We start from the raw sequence: 15,380 nt of genomic DNA on the forward strand, positions 1-15,380 counted from the left end.
GCTATTGAATATCGCATTCACGATGAAGACAATCTGCACACCTGAGAGTTCATGATAATGTTATCAAAGATATGTGAAGTCTGCCAATCCGCATTTGGCCAGCTTGGCGGACTATGGCCTAAACCCTTCTCATTCTGAAAGAGATCCGTGCTCAGTAGTGTGCTGGCGATAAGTTGACGATGATGATGATGTTTAAATGTCTAAAAATCTTTTTTAGGGGAAATCCACAGCACACGAGTATACAGTACCTATGGAGAAAATCACAGATTTAGGAAAAAGACTCAGGAATTCTGTGGAGGGAACCTATGTATCTACATGCATTTTGAAGTTTTTTAATAAGTACCCAGCTACGTACCGTAGGTAGTTATTACGTTGATATTATTTTAACCAGTCAGTTTATACGTGGTATTGTGTAAATAAAAATACAAAATAATTGATAATAATGATTAAAACAAAAAGAACAATGATCCAAAACAATGAATGAATATAATAATCGTAAATCAATCAATCAAACAAATATTTAAATATCTGAATCACAAGAGATAAAGGGGTTACTTTATGCTCACGTATAATCAAGTTAACACGTACTAATTAAATATTTTATTGATATAAGACCCCCAAAGATGTTCACTTCCATACAATAATAATGCTCTTGAAAATATTCGCTAGAACAACATACTGTGACATTGTAGCATGCCACAGTGGTAATGCTAAGCTTCTCATCCGTCTTTCAGCGGGCTGTATCTCGTGAACTGAACAGGTAGAGAGTTGAAATTTTCACAGATTATGTATTTCTGTCGCCGCTAATAAAAGAGAGATAATAAAAATTTCAAAATGGCCGTCATGAAAGTTAACCAATTTTTTAAAACTGCTTGTCTATCTTGTACAAGTAGGTATATCACTGGTGCATTCGGACACGGTATTTAATCGTGTGGATGGTTCGCGTTATCGCACGATCGGGCAATTATCGTCGAATCTCGAATTTAACGGTTGGTTAAACCAGAATCGTTCATACAATACGTATTAATAAAACATTAAGGTCGGTAGGTTCAAACAAGGTAATCTTTTCAAATCTACAAAATGATAAATTCAATGACCTAGCTGTGTAGTACTTACGCACTAGACGGGTCATTCCGAAAAAAAATTTTAGGGGCTGCAACCTGCAACTTGCTTTTGCTTAAAAGTTGTTCAGTGTCATTGATTTTTAACCGTCTTTTTTTAAATATTTTTAGACTACGGTATGGCTACATTTTTATTACTTTTAACAATTATAACATTTATTTTAAATGTTACTAAACTAAAATGTCAATTAGACTTTGAAGTAGGTACTTATTGATATTTGACGGAAGACATTATAGATTTAACATTTGATTTTGTCGTATAAGATCATGGTCAAGCGTAAACTGTTTAGTCATGTTTATACTTTTATAGGCGCACTAGCTGTTGCCCGCGACTTCGTCTGCGTAGAATTGCTGATTTCCCGTAAGATTGAGGTTTCCCGTGTGGCCAGTGCCCTGCAAAATTCTTTCTAACCTGATGACTACGCCTGGGAATACATTTGTCCTATTTGAACGCTTTTTTAACGGACGTTAAAAAAACTCTCGTGCGAATGGGGCCCTGAGTAGGTATGAAGATGTTTTGTTCATTTGTCCGTGCATCACGCAAAATCCCTGGAGCGTTTGATAGCGAAATCTAGCTATAGTCCGCGACAGGTTAAGATGGCAATCGGGTTATGAGGCGGGGGACGCCCCGCACACCCGCACGTCATCCGCACTCGCCCCCATCGGGTTAGCGCGGGGGTTGTGCGGGTGCCTCCACGATTGGCATTTCAACCTGTCGCGTACCTACTATACCTATCTGGTATCTACCTTGACGGTAAATGCAAAGGCTAAAGCTAAGCTGCACCGGAATGAATAGACACGGCAGGCCTTTGTCAGACAAAGGGAGGGACTTGCCTGCATTCCAGCCGTAGCTGGCGGGCTCAGAGGTTGCTCTGGCGGGGTCGGTATTCAGGCAATCAGGCTGCGACCGCACGTCACGACGAACTACGACCCTGCATTTTTGCTTAGCCACAATAGCACTTTGACTGTTAAGGGGACGCAGTACGCTCGACCTAAATTACCACCTTACATTATGTGACAAAGAAATCCCCGGTATAAAGATGCGCCGGCTGGCCCTTCCCTCCACCATCCGCGCGGAGTCAAACAATCAACAACATCAACCCCCAGCCAGTGGGAGTTGATTCCACAGTTTAAGGTGCATGTTTGGGATCTAACCTCCGACCACCCGAACAGAAACTACAAAGTTATACCTACCATCTTATACGAGTAGTGAATATATTATTCTTGGTTAGCACCTAGTCGTCTAGACTGTTTACTGCATTATTTTTTCTAGAGAGGTCGAGTTTCGGCAGTTATCAACACGGGCGGCGTAGGCAGGTAAGGTAAATAAAGCGTTGGAAGCGCACACATAACAGATATTATCTGATATCTAACAGATGTCCTCGATATCGCCGGAGGTCAGAGATTGCCTGCCATTGTTTAAGAGCATAATATGGTCTTCAAGTGAATCGCAAGATTTGTGCCTTTACTGGATACAGGGTCAGGCCTCATTTCCCATATCATATTTTTAAAGATCAGATTAAGTTGAATGTACCAACCATGTACGAAAGGTAACCTAATTAAAATTGAGATTGTAAGTAGGTACGATTCGGTTTCGAAAAACTTGAATTTATACAATTAAGAGTATTCGATCTACAGGCAGGACCTCCCACTTACATGAAGACCATAGACAGTCATAATCAGTCTTCTATAATAAAGAGATTCTTATTATCATTTGCATACCAGCTGAGGCCACAAAGTAATTTAAACTGTCAACTCAAAGGCTATTATTGAATTATAGAATTAAGAAAACCCACAATTTACCTAGATCTTTAATAGAACTACTAAGTTACATTTCCATACCTTACTTATGGTATGGTCACTTACCATACTTACTTCCGGCTTAAAATATGTTCTATTTTCCATCATATGTATAATCTACGCAGCCCGTAATTCTTGGCTTCGCAAGCATCTAAAATTTTTTTGGTAAGTATGAGTTTTTTTTTGACCTAATAATAACGCATAAATATTTTCTCGTGGTGAAATGTAGCCGCCAAATATACCTACATGTCTCTATATGTCGGTCTCTATATCATACAGCAATATCAGCACTTACCCATAAAAGTTAACAAACAAAATACGCAATAATACATTTCACTGTGACTTTACCAGCTGTGAAAATGTAACAGACAGACAGACATGCAGCGAGACATTACATCGTTTGTAATGTTAGCGTGATTGTTACAAAGATACAAGTAAATTGGCGTATTACTTGCTACAATATAAAATGCGTGTGCCTCAAAGTCACATTGTCCATAATGCATTTGATTTCACAATGCTGAAGAAATTCATCGTGCTTGTTCTCATACTGGTACTGGTACTACCGACGGCTTGGAGCAGACCTGTAAGACACTCTTTATATCACTAGTTAACCTTGGTTTACTATTAGGGTTCCGTATCTCAGGAGAAAAAACGATCACTTCGTTGTCTTTCTGCCTGTCGAGACTGGTCAAGGGTTCTTGGGTGGTTAATTCGTTCAAGTATCAAAACCTACAGAGTACTTGCAGGTAGCAATGTCATCGAAAGTAGTAGGTAAAGAAAAATTCGAAAACCGTGTGGTTCATCGATGGTGTGGTTACATCACAAAAAAAACAAACAGACAGACAGCAGAGTGATAACGTTTTTACCCTTTGGGTACGGAGCCCTAAAAAGTGGGTATTTCTTGTACGATGGTACGGAAACCTTCTCAAACTTAAGGGGAAAATTTACAAAACTGTCGTTAGACCTGTCACATTGTATGGTTCAGAATGTTGGGCGGTAAAAGGGAAGGATGAAAGACGAGTACATGCGACCGAAATGCGAATGTTGAGATGGATGTGTGGTGTGACAAGAATGGATATGATAAGGAATGAATATATAAGGGGAAGTTTAAAAGTAGCACCAGTGGTAGAAAAAATGAGGAGTAATAGGCTGGCATGGTATGGGCATGTAATGCGGAGGGAAGAGAGTCATATCACTAGAAGAATGTTAAATATGCATGTGGATGGAGAAAAGAGAAGAGGACGACCAAAGAAAAGGTGGATGGATTGCGTGAAAGAGGATATGCGTATTAAAGGGGTAGATGATACGTTGATGGATGACAGAAGAGAGTGGAAGAGGAAGACATGTTGTGCCGACCCCACGTAGCATGGGATAAGGGCTGGAAGAAGAAGAAAAGGTACGGAAACCTTCTTGTGCTAGTCTGACTCGCACTTGACCAGGCTTTATTATGACAGGTTTGTTTCTTGATGTGATCTCCTTTGATAAAACGTGATGGCGCAGTTCAACGAGTCCAATGCGTAAATAAATAGCAGAGTGTAGTTCCTATAAAATGAGTTCATCCGCGCCATTTTCACTCTATGGGTCAACTACCATCTCAAAATTACGGTTCACCAAAATCATACTTTTAACATGACATTTGACACTTACAGTTAAAATCAGCGCGTGAGAACTTAATTTGTACGCATTATAACTTCTAGTCAAAATATTCACACTGAATTCTAAATAGACATCGAAACACAGTTTTTGTACTGAAAACCCGTACCGCATTACTGTAAAAACTTTTCCTACTTCAAACTGGCAAAAGCAAAAAATTACACCGTGAGGAAATCTGCATGCCTGAGAGTTGTCCACAATGTTCTCAAAGGTGTGTGCAGTCTGCCAATTCGCATTAGGCCAGCTATAGCCTAAACCCTTTTCATTCTGAACGGAGACTGTAGTTCTCAGTAGTGAGCTGGTGATGAATTGATCATGATGGATGTTTATAGTTTACTCTTTGTACAGTTGTTGCTACAACCAGACCACCCACCGCTCGCTGCAGAACTGACGTCACGGGTGGCAGCACGAGCGTCCCGCTTGATGCAGGACACTGCTGCAGACACTCGGCTGATGATCCCCGGCCTGCAGGAGCTGGCTGCCATGAAGAAGGTCGCCGAGACCCTCATCATGCTCGGACAGCAGGTACTGGGGTAAGCGCTCTACACAACCGCCACTCGCTGCAGAACTAACATCGCGGTTGGCAGTGCAAGCGTCTCGCTTGATGCAGGACACAGGTGCAGACACTTGGGTTCCAATCCCTGGTCTTCAGGAGCTGGCTTCCATCAAGAAGGTCGTTGAGACCCTTATAATACTCGGAGAAAAGGTACTAGGGTGAGCGCTCTACAAACCAAAGCTGGTGCTAACCCGACGAAGTAGCTCAGTGGCTTCAGAACGTTACAAGCTGGAACAGCTTTGTCGGTGGCACGAGAGTCATGGAATTCTCCCATTGGACATGTTCACTGAGTAGGGATATTCCCGTTATCTGAACAGTTACTTTGAGTAGGGAGTGGGGAATGGCAACAGCGGGTCCCATACAAATTAATCCATAGGCCATGTGTTTGTGTATTTTTGTTATCAATGGAGAGCTTCACTGAGCAGGGAATTGTGTTCAGGCTGAAATGTTGAATTGTGGAGTTTGTTTATGTTGTCTATGGACAGGTTTGTCTAATGTTTGTATGGTTATAAAACTGAGGCAAGGGAAAATTTTCAGTCTAGACTACGAAGTTCACAATGATGATGGTTGTTTGTGAATTTCAGGTAATTCCCTCCATAATCGGTGAAATGCCTAATGTAGACCTCATGGGGTCCATGGGTACCCTAACTACTGAAATACCTAACGATGCTGTCAACAAGAAGTAATATAATGTCCAAAGATAGATTCTTACCATATAAGTTCTTAGATATTAATATGTTCATGGTTTTTGTCATTTAATTATCATGATAATAATTTATAAGGGTATTTAAATATAACGGTTATATACAGTAGGTTAAAAGAGCGACTTTCGTACATATTGTTATTCAAATAAAAAATATTGTTATTTGATAGTTTTTAATTTTTTTACTAACCTACTAACCTGTAACTTGTACTGCAATTTTCAATCAACTGTAACTTTGATTTCCCTGGAGGAGAATGCTGTTGTATGTCTAAGGGTTATAATATTTTTCTACAAGGCAAGGGAGCCTTTCTACCTAGTCCTAGTGCTATGTGCAAACCAGCAATTACTTATCTAAGCTTTGGTGGAAAAGACGTTGAACTACTACGAAAATGAAGCGATCCAATGAACTATTATTGTAAATTGAAGAAATGAAAAGAGCAACCGCCGAGTTTCTTGCTGGTTCTTCTCGGTGGGAACGGCATTCCGAACCAGTGGTAAATTATTTGACGATTCAAAAGCACTTGTAAAAGTGTATTTGAATAAAAATCTATTCTATTCTATTCTAACTCACTACGCCTCCTCACACCAAAAACCCCCGCCAAAAACGCGATATTCAACGGCATTTCCCGTTAAACGTAGATGTAGCCATGATGCCCTTTGGCGTTAGACGATACGTACTACTAGCAGGACCCGCAGAAAGTTTAATGGCAGGACGTTCTGAACAAGAAACTCACCCTTCCGGAAGAGCTTCCAGCAGGACTAGTCAACGGGCGATCCATCATTAAGGTCAAGCTTGTATTTAACCTATTACATGATCGTGCATCCTTAACCTTCAATCCCCAACAAAACACAAGAACGCATGTCGGTGACCGCAGCACCAAATGTCAAGGGCTGCACTACACACGTGTGGCCCGACATTAACACATCTCTCCTTGGCACGGATCTAACGCCGAAACTACCAGCTACGAGCTTTGAACAACCTCATTAATATACATTTTATAATACTTAACACACTTGACATTGATTTTATTCATTATTAATTATTCTGTTATCATTATCAATATGCTTGTTGATCGTTAAGTTTTTATACGCGATTACCTTTTTACCCGACTATAATAAGATTTTTTGGAGCCGTTGCCAATAAGCCGCACGGACCGTTTAGATAAACAAAATAAATAAATATTCGTTTATTTTGGGACTAGATAGCGCAAACACAGAACACAGAATGAACAGCAACATATAGAGAAAAAATACAAATACAACTTAATTGGCACCGACTACGACCCCAAAAAATGTTAGAACTACATCTATACCTAATATATTCGGTAATAAATTAAATCATTTTTTTTTAAATATTTCACAATTTGTAGAGGCTCATTGTGCTCAATAATATGCTATGCCTGGTTAAACACCTATGGTTTACTGAGCTATGACACTGATCACCAATTTACTCTTATCCATTGAGGAGTTCTCCGTCTCCGAAGATATTCATCAGATCTTCGCAAAACTAAAAGGGCACACCTCTGAAGTATGACCTACCAATCAAAAAAGAATTATCAAAATCGGTTCATATTTGGCGGAGAAATCGAATTGAGACCCTCCTCTTTTTTTAGAAGTCAGGTAAAAGAACAAAACGTCCACCACGTAGGTTTTTCAAAACTGTTTAATTTTTCTTTTTAATTTTTTTTCTTTTGGCTTCCTTGACCCTGGGCAGGGTTTCTTGCCGCCGCCGGCGCGCGTAGTGGTGCCTCCAGCGGACGGTGCAGTGGTACAGCACCTCCAACACGGTGACTACCGTCGCACCCACCACCAACACCCATTGACAGCTGATGAAGGCTGCGGATTGCAAGATTTTGGTTTAAGCTCAGAGCAAAGCAAAAAAAAACTAAAAAAATGCTTTGTAAAAACATACTTTTATGGAATTATGAATGTAAAGGGGTCATAAATACGTGTGCATTTTTTTTAGTTTTTTAAAACTACTTTTTTCGCCTATTATGCCTATTTAAACCGTAAATTTTTAAGCGATGGTTGGGTTTATAGTTACTAATTACCATCAAAAGACATTTAATTACCAAAAAGTCCAAAACGTTTAACAGAAAGAAAAAAAAAACCACGGACGGATGAAAATTACGAAAAAAAATCATTAAAAAATCTTATCTCCTAAACAACTAAAAATCTCTGAACAATGAACATACATTGATAGGGGTGATTTGGATACCCCTTGGTTTTTCTTTTAGACATCACATCTCTGGCCACTCTTTATAGACTATCACCTGAAAATCCTTCGCGATATTGATCAATGTCGTGTGAATGAAAAATGGAAGCTTACAAAGAACTTCAAAGATGCGCATGTTGGTCTCCACCAGGCACAGGTGCTGGTCGTTCGTCGTGAAGTAGATGCGGAGCACCGTCGCGTTCCACAGCTTCACATCCTGGCTGTGGGAAATAAAATAAAACAAAAAACCGGTTAAGTGCGAGTCGGACTCGCATGCGAAAGGTTCTGTATAACTACAGGGTGCTACTTGTTAGGTATACAAGATATACCTAACAAGTAACACCTTTATGTAGAACTCTGCAAGTTAAAAACGGTCTGCGCCATCTATGTGATTTAAATTTTTTGTGAACACATTTTAACTTTTTTGTGTGATATAACCACAAATTCACGGTTTTCGGATTTTTTCCTTTACTTGTACTATAAGACCTACCTACCTGCCAAATTTCATGATTCTAGGTCAACGGGAATACCCTATAGGTTTTCTTGACAGATATACGACAGACGGACAGACAGACAGACAACGAAGTGACCCTATAAAGGTTCCTTTACGTACGGAACCCTAAAAAAGGAACCCTTATAGGATCACTTCATTATCTGTCTGTCTATCGTGTCCGTCGAAATCGAAACCCATCAAGGGAATCAATGTCTATAGGGAACTTTCCGTTGACCTGGAATCATGAAAGACTGTTAGCCTGTGTCATAGTATAGAAATATAGCATAAATAAAAAGAAAAATCCGAAAACCAAGTACTTTGTGACTCACACTTGACTGATTTTTTATTATTAGTATATGCGCTACACCACGTTTACTAAAAGATGCCTTTTTACTCTTGTTTTAAATATACCCGGAATCCGGATTATACAGTCAGCAACAAAGCTAAGTTTGCACCCGCCAGTACAAGCGACTATGGACGGGTGCGAACTAAGCTTTGTCGATGACTGTACAAACTTACACAAAATGGTTATAGAGTATTTTTCTGACGATATTTTTATACGGCATAGTCCAAATCTTGGCAGCGTAGCGCAGACGGGCGCAGTTGGGGCGACAGTGCAGACACTCGACGGAATCTGCTTGCTCCTCACTCAGACTCTCGTGCGCATTTTCCCCCGGATAGAAGAATGTTAGCTTTTCTGAAAAAAAAAGATAAACACTAAACACGTACCCTGATAGGGTTCCATATCATGGCATCGTCATTATCGTCAACCGATAGACACCCGCTGCTGCACAAATAGCAACAAAGTTAGGTATGCACCCGCCAATGTAAGCGACTATGGACGGGTGCAAACCTTTGTTGCTGACTCTACAAAAGTATCTTGTAGGGGCTTCCACACGTCTCGGTGTTGCGTCGCCTGAATCCAAAATTTTGTAAATCGAACCTTTGAAAGTAGATTTGACAGATGGGGCTGGCATATAGGACAGCCATAAAAGCCCCTTAAAAATATCTCGCCACGCCCTGCGACCAGGAGTGCCTGGACAGTCACCACTGAACCAAGGAAGAGTTCGTCATACCTTTGTGCTTGTCCAAGCACGCCAAGTGTTCCAGCGAGCACGTGACCTCGTTGCTGCTGCGGTTACTGATGGGCTTGGTGTGCGGCGTGCACTGGCAGAGAGCCAGCGCAGCCCGTCTGCGGCACTCCGCCACGCACTGCGACCAGGAGTGCCTGGGCAGGCCTTCAGGATACGTGAGGGCGCATCCGCGCTGATGGAGTATACAAATAGAAGATTATTAGTCCCTCTCTTTCTCTCTGTACGTCTTAAATACAGGTTATATAACCGAAATACTAGCAAAGACTTGAATACTAACAAACACAATGCAATGCCAATACCCTTAATAAATAAATTGCCTTTTTGTAGTTTTAGTGATTTAGTTCGCACCAGAAAGTGCAACATTGGAAGACCCCTCACTAATTGGACAGACGACATCAATCGAGTCCCAGGAAGCCGCTGAATTCAGGAGGCGCAAGATTGGCCTTGTAGAAGTTTTTACAAGAGACCTTTGTCCCGCAGTGTATGTCTCGCGGTTTATAATGACGATGATAACCGTACGGCTTGGGGAGGAAGCTTCAACCAAACATACCCACGCTTCTGTCATATAGCGCAAGGATCCCGAAGCGCGTTGCACGGAGGCCTGCAACGTGACGAACACGGAAGCGTTGCGTCGCACGGGATACGTGCGTATCACGCCCGCTCTGTTCAGCGGGTACTGTCTCCCGTCGAAGATTAACATCTACAATACAGAGTTTTTGTTCAGATAAACTTCTACTTTCTAACCTTCGTTATGTAGGCATCTTCACGGCATTCTCAGCAGGCACAATCTGGTACAAATAGGTACCTACTACATGACTGTCAAAGCATCACTCCATGTATCGAGGAATAATTTTTTTTCAATTAAAAATATTACGCTATTACTTATTACACTATAAGCTAGGCTATTAGGATAGTAAATTAAATAGATGTTATCATTGCGAAAATTGTACTTTTTGGAAGAAACTACTAACCTCTAGCTCCTCACCAGATCTACGAACGTAAGTGAAGTCGTCAGTATTCTCCTTGACGATGACAGAAAGGCCGTATTCCTGGCCTACCTGCTTCACTCTGTAGGGATGATTTTTGCGGTCTTCTGAACTGAAAAATATATCCCACAAAAAATATTTTATGTAAAAGTTGCCAAGACTCACAAGTTCATAAGCCTTTCACTGTTAAAAAGTTATGAGATCTCTAGTAGAGCCAAGCCCCTAGCTGAACTTCGATTTGTGCTGCCTATGGGGATAGGTCCCAAGTTCAAACTATGCAGCTCTTGACTGTATAAATAACAAATAACTCTACTTACAAACTGATTCTACAAACCTTAATCTTGGTAAAAAAGTATGGCTTGGCCGATCCGTTGCTCCGTTGCAACGTGATTTTTTGCATGAGTTTAGTTGAAGATCTGTAGAGTAGCATAGGCTACTTTTTATCCCGGAAAATCAAAGAGTTCCTACGGTATTTTTAAAACTTAGTTGCGGTCATCTGAGCCTGGTTTGTGGCTCCCTTCACAACTCGTCTCCACCCCTTCCGAACTTTCATGGAGAATCATGAATGGCTGACCTGTATCTGGAGTTGAAGACGCAGCAGTAGCCCACGTCGGTTATCCTCAGCGCGAAGAGGCGGTTGCAGCTCGCGCGCCCTCCGCGCCAACCGCAGCGGACGAACATGGACTCACATTTTGGAGACAACTGCAATTTTTTAATTTTTTTATTAAATTTTTTGGCTGCAATCAGACCTTTTTTTAAATTTAGATACAAGTTAGCCCTTAACTGCAATCTCACCTGGTGATAAGTGATGATGCAGTCTAAGATGGAAGCGGGCTAACCTGGAAGAGGTAAGGCAGTTTTCGTTAAACCCATACTCGTTTGGTTTCTAGACCTGCTGGTTAGGATGATAGAACCTAAGATAGAGCGCGCTTGCATAAAGATACCTTTTCACACTTGACTTGTTGGTACCCATATTAAAAGTGGAGGAAAAAAAACTGATGGTGGAAGGGCGTTGCATATCCTAGTGGTTCGAATTAGAAACAAGGAGGCAAATCGCTTCTGATCTGTCCACTGCTGGAAATATTGCGGTTGACCCTTCTCTACCCGGAGCGTGGAGCTATACCTACACAATTAATAATAACAATTATTATGTAATAATTGTCGTGTAATTATATTATCATCACTACTTTTTAAATATGATTAAAATGATAATTGATGATTGACCAAGCACAAAGATTATTGTCATTACATGGACGATTTTTGGACCTCGGAAAGTTTTCAATGCTGAAAAAACCTTGAATGCTGATACATGTTTTTAAAATAAGTAGGTAAATACAAACCCTGTAAATAATGTCGGTGACGTTAGTCTGCCGGACGACCTCTGCCAGGTACTTGGTGAAGTTCGCATCGAAGCTCACTTGGCTGTACGTCGTGATGAGACCACTGAACGCCAACAGGTTTCTTTTGAGGTCCTCCAATGAATACGTGTTATTCTTTTCTAAAGAATACCTATGAAAAAGGATATTATTATAAACTCATGGATGTCCGCGACTTCGTCCGCGTGGATTTAGGTTTTTACAGATCCCGTGGGAACAGTTTGATTTTCCGGGATAAAAAGTTTCCTATGCAAGCTACCACGGTACCTTTCATACAAATCGGTTAAGCGGATGGGTATTTGGAAATCCCGTGGGAAGTCTTTGATTTTCCGGGATAAGAAGTAGCCTATGTCCGTCCCCGGGATAATAGCTGACCCTGTACCAAATTTCGTCAGAATCGGTTGTATACTGTTGGGCCGTGAAAAGGTAGCAGACAGACAGTCAGACAGACAGATACACTTTCGAATTTATAATATTATATATTAAAGTATGGGTATATGGTACTAGCTTATGTCCGCGGCTTCGTTCGCGTTGACTACACAAATTCCAAACTCCTATGTTACCCCCTTCAGGGTTAAATTTTCAAAAATCCTTTATAAGCGGATGACTACTTACCTATCTGCATGCCCGGTCTAACCAGTAGTTTGAGCTGTTCGTTGATAGATCAGTCAGTCAGTCAACTTTTCCTTTTATATAAATAATGCAAACAACTCAAGAGCAAAAGTTGTGCACAGTTATATTACTATAAAAAAACTAGTTTTTGACGTGACAACGTCTTATAATTCGATAGAGCCGGCTGCACGCACGAAAAAACATGACTCATGCGGCGTTACCTCGCTCTGAGGCGTTCCATGTAAAGCTTGAAGTGCAAGCGAGAGCGCGGAACGAGCGACAAAGAAGCACAATCGGCCTTTGTTGTCACGTTCAACTATCGTCAGTAAACCGACTTTACAGACAACCATTTTTTTTTTTTGATAGAGTCAAATTGGGGCTGTTTTTGAACCATGAAAGTGCGCTATATGACTGCATTTGAGTCAAATAAGTAAAAAATTTTTAGCTAGATGGGCCTGCTTTTGAATCATAAATGGGGCTATTTTTGATTCATAAATGAGGCTATTTTTGATTCATAAATGGGACTATTTTTGATTCATAAATGGGGCTATTTTTGAGTCATAAATGAGGCTGGTTTTGAGTCAAAATACCTGCATAATAATACCATGCGGTGTGGCCTGCCAGCGGTTGAGGGATGGGACCAACAGGAGCTACAGGTATTGACAAGATCCTGTACCACTCACAAGTACTTGGCATAGCTGTCGAGCTCGGCAGCGCTGATGGTGTTATAGCTGCACAGGGCCACGGCGGGGAAGTCCACCTGCTGTACGGGGTGCGGCGCCACCTGCGTCACCACCACCAGCGGCGGCCGGCTGCTGACTGTCGCCAGGTTGAGGCCTGCCACCACCAGGCCGCCGGCGAGTGAGCCCAGAACTAGCACGAAATAGCTCCATCTGTAGGGGAACGCGAAAATTCGCCATTTCTTTTCACCTTGACTTCATGATTTCATCCCTTTTCCTACCTAGTGGGTATAATGTGATAGAAATGGGATTCAGGAGGGGACGTTTCGATCGCGGGCACCTCCAATTTTTGGAGTTACGTGTGTTTTAACTTTCAAGAGTATTTATTCATCCAAGCTTTCAAGCAATTAATTATAACTTGCTTTGACGGTGAAGGAAAACATCGTGGGAAATCTACCTGGGAGTTAACTTACCATACCTGAGAGTTCTTCATGATATTCTCAAAGAGGTGCCAAAGCTGTCAATCTTCACTTGGCCAGTGTGGTGGACGATAGCATTCTCATTTCAAGAGGAGACCTGTGCTTAGCACTCAGCCAGCGATAGATTGATCATCATGATCTATAGGAATGACATACTGGTAAGAAAAATACAAACCTGATAAACCTCGGGTTCCTTATATCAGCGATAAACCTTACGCCTTCCATGGAGCAGTTGGTGAGCAGTTCCCGCATGGCGTCGCGCAGGCTCAGTCTCACGCGCCGCTCGCCACCCGACGCCGCCGCCACGCGGTAGCGCCACGCCCGCGCCACGTCTAGCGGCGGCTTTACTGCCTTCCGCGACCAATGCACCGGGTCCACCGTGCGCATGCTGACGAATGAAGTTTAAAATGCAGGGGAAATCGATTTGGTCACGCTTAAGCTGGTCTCGCACAGGACTTAGAGCCTGTGTCATTCACTGGTCACATGTCTCAAGAAAGATACCTATGTGTGGTGCATCCTTTCGACGGCTCCTTCGATCTTCGGTATATAGTATAAAACAAAGCCGCACGAGGCAGCAGACGTACCTACTGGCACACAAGCCTACAACTGAAGGTGACAGGGTCAGAACCTATCGTAACCTTCAGTGAGTATAAAGCTTGGTTGCATGAACTAACACTTAAAGAGCATTCCCAATTATGCGCAAACAACTAACTGCAGGCAAGCCAAAAAGACTTTCCTTAACATAGACCAACGACAAAGTAACAAACTACTCCGCCTTGACAGAGGTAAACTTAGGAAGGTTGTGGGACTCATAACAGGGCATAGCCCACTAAACAAACACCTTTTCGTTATAGGTGTCACCGACAGTCCTCTGTGCTGGGCCTGCATGGAGGTCGATGAAACACCGACACACGTGCTCCTGGAGTGCACGAGCGTGGCAGAACATCGAGAGCGCTATTTAGTTATCTCCAAACTCACTTCATGAAGCCCTCGGCAACCTGGGCGGTCTACTCGGCTTCTGGAGCGAGCTTGGATGGCTGGAGAGAAGACTTCGGCGACGAGGGGCAACGCACGCACAACAGATGGAAACTTTTAAGTGCGATTACCAGCCCAGAGAGAAGAAAGAAGGAGAAAACTAAATCGCTTCCAGTTTTCTGTCTCTGTGTGTTTAAATCTTTTAAACTACGAAACGGATTTTAATGGGGTTCCCATCAATTGATAGATCCATTCAAAAAATACATAATACGTCGCACATCAGGTTGTAGTTTTCTAACGCATTTGAAGTTTGTGAATAAAAATTCTTCGCCTGTGGGCGCACAGCTTTATGGTCTCGTGACCAAACTATTCATTCGAAACTGCAATTAATATATCATAATTATAGACTAATTAAAAATTTCAAAGGTTTATATTTTATCAAGGGTCTTTACAAATAAATAAAACAGCAATGTACCTATACAGACAGATATTTTCTACAATAGTATTCACTTTATTGTTCACATTTCACAATAATATCAATAAATAAATAATCTATTTATATATTTGAGATTTCATCACGATTGGTTACTGTAATATAATTAATGACATCTAAGTAATAAAATAGTTTATGTAAATA

General features: G+C 41.5%; 2 protein-coding genes across 2 annotated transcripts; one reads left to right on the forward strand and one right to left on the reverse strand.

Moving 5' to 3' along the window:
• Positions 1–3,403: 3,403 nt before the first annotated feature.
• LOC123875347 lies at positions 3,404–5,998 on the forward strand. Its single transcript, XM_045921126.1, has 3 exons — positions 3,404–3,504; positions 4,923–5,099; positions 5,715–5,998. Exons 1-3 carry the CDS (start codon positions 3,436–3,438, stop codon positions 5,814–5,816), a joined length of 348 nt encoding a protein of 115 aa, XP_045777082.1. The 5' UTR covers positions 3,404–3,435; the 3' UTR covers positions 5,817–5,998.
• Positions 5,999–7,478: 1,480 nt separating this feature from the next.
• On the reverse strand, positions 7,479–14,142 carry LOC123875343 (pickpocket protein 19-like). The gene is made up of 10 exons (XM_045921121.1): positions 13,944–14,142; positions 13,293–13,502; positions 11,962–12,130; positions 11,196–11,323; positions 10,607–10,733; positions 10,186–10,335; positions 9,618–9,807; positions 9,061–9,238; positions 8,163–8,269; positions 7,479–7,669 (listed from the first exon to the last, which is right to left on the reverse strand). The coding sequence occupies exons 1-10, from the start codon at positions 14,018–14,020 to the stop codon at positions 7,497–7,499; spliced, it is 1,509 nt and encodes a 502-aa protein (XP_045777077.1). The 5' UTR covers positions 14,021–14,142; the 3' UTR covers positions 7,479–7,496.
• Positions 14,143–15,380: the final 1,238 nt, after the last annotated feature.

The sequence above is a fragment of the Maniola jurtina genome, chromosome 19 (assembly GCF_905333055.1).
Source record: "Maniola jurtina chromosome 19, ilManJurt1.1, whole genome shotgun sequence".
Lineage (NCBI taxonomy): Eukaryota > Metazoa > Arthropoda > Insecta > Lepidoptera > Nymphalidae > Maniola > Maniola jurtina.

What these genes read in the sequence shown, in the direction of transcription:
- LOC123875347 (XM_045921126.1), top strand. Translation starts at nt 3,436, where the DNA reads ATGCTGAAGAAATTCATCGTGCTTGTTCTCATACTGGTACTGGTACTA. An exon ending in CGACGGCTTGGAGCAGACCT is followed by an intron (nt 3,505 to 4,922) that starts GTAAGACACTCT and finishes CTCTTTGTACAG; the next exon opens with TTGTTGCTACAACCAGACCA. An exon ending in TCATCATGCTCGGACAGCAG is followed by an intron (nt 5,100 to 5,714) that starts GTACTGGGGTAA and finishes TGTGAATTTCAG; the next exon opens with GTAATTCCCTCCATAATCGG.
- LOC123875343 (XM_045921121.1), bottom strand. Translation starts at nt 14,020, where the DNA reads ATGCGGGAACTGCTCACCAACTGCTCCATGGAAGGCGTAAGGTTTATC. An exon ending in GACAGCTATGCCAAGTACTT is followed by an intron (nt 12,131 to 13,292) that starts GTGAGTGGTACA and finishes CCTTTTTCATAG; the next exon opens with GTATTCTTTAGAAAAGAATA. An exon ending in GATCTGGTGAGGAGCTAGAG is followed by an intron (nt 10,336 to 10,606) that starts GTTAGTAGTTTC and finishes TCTGTATTGTAG; the next exon opens with ATGTTAATCTTCGACGGGAG.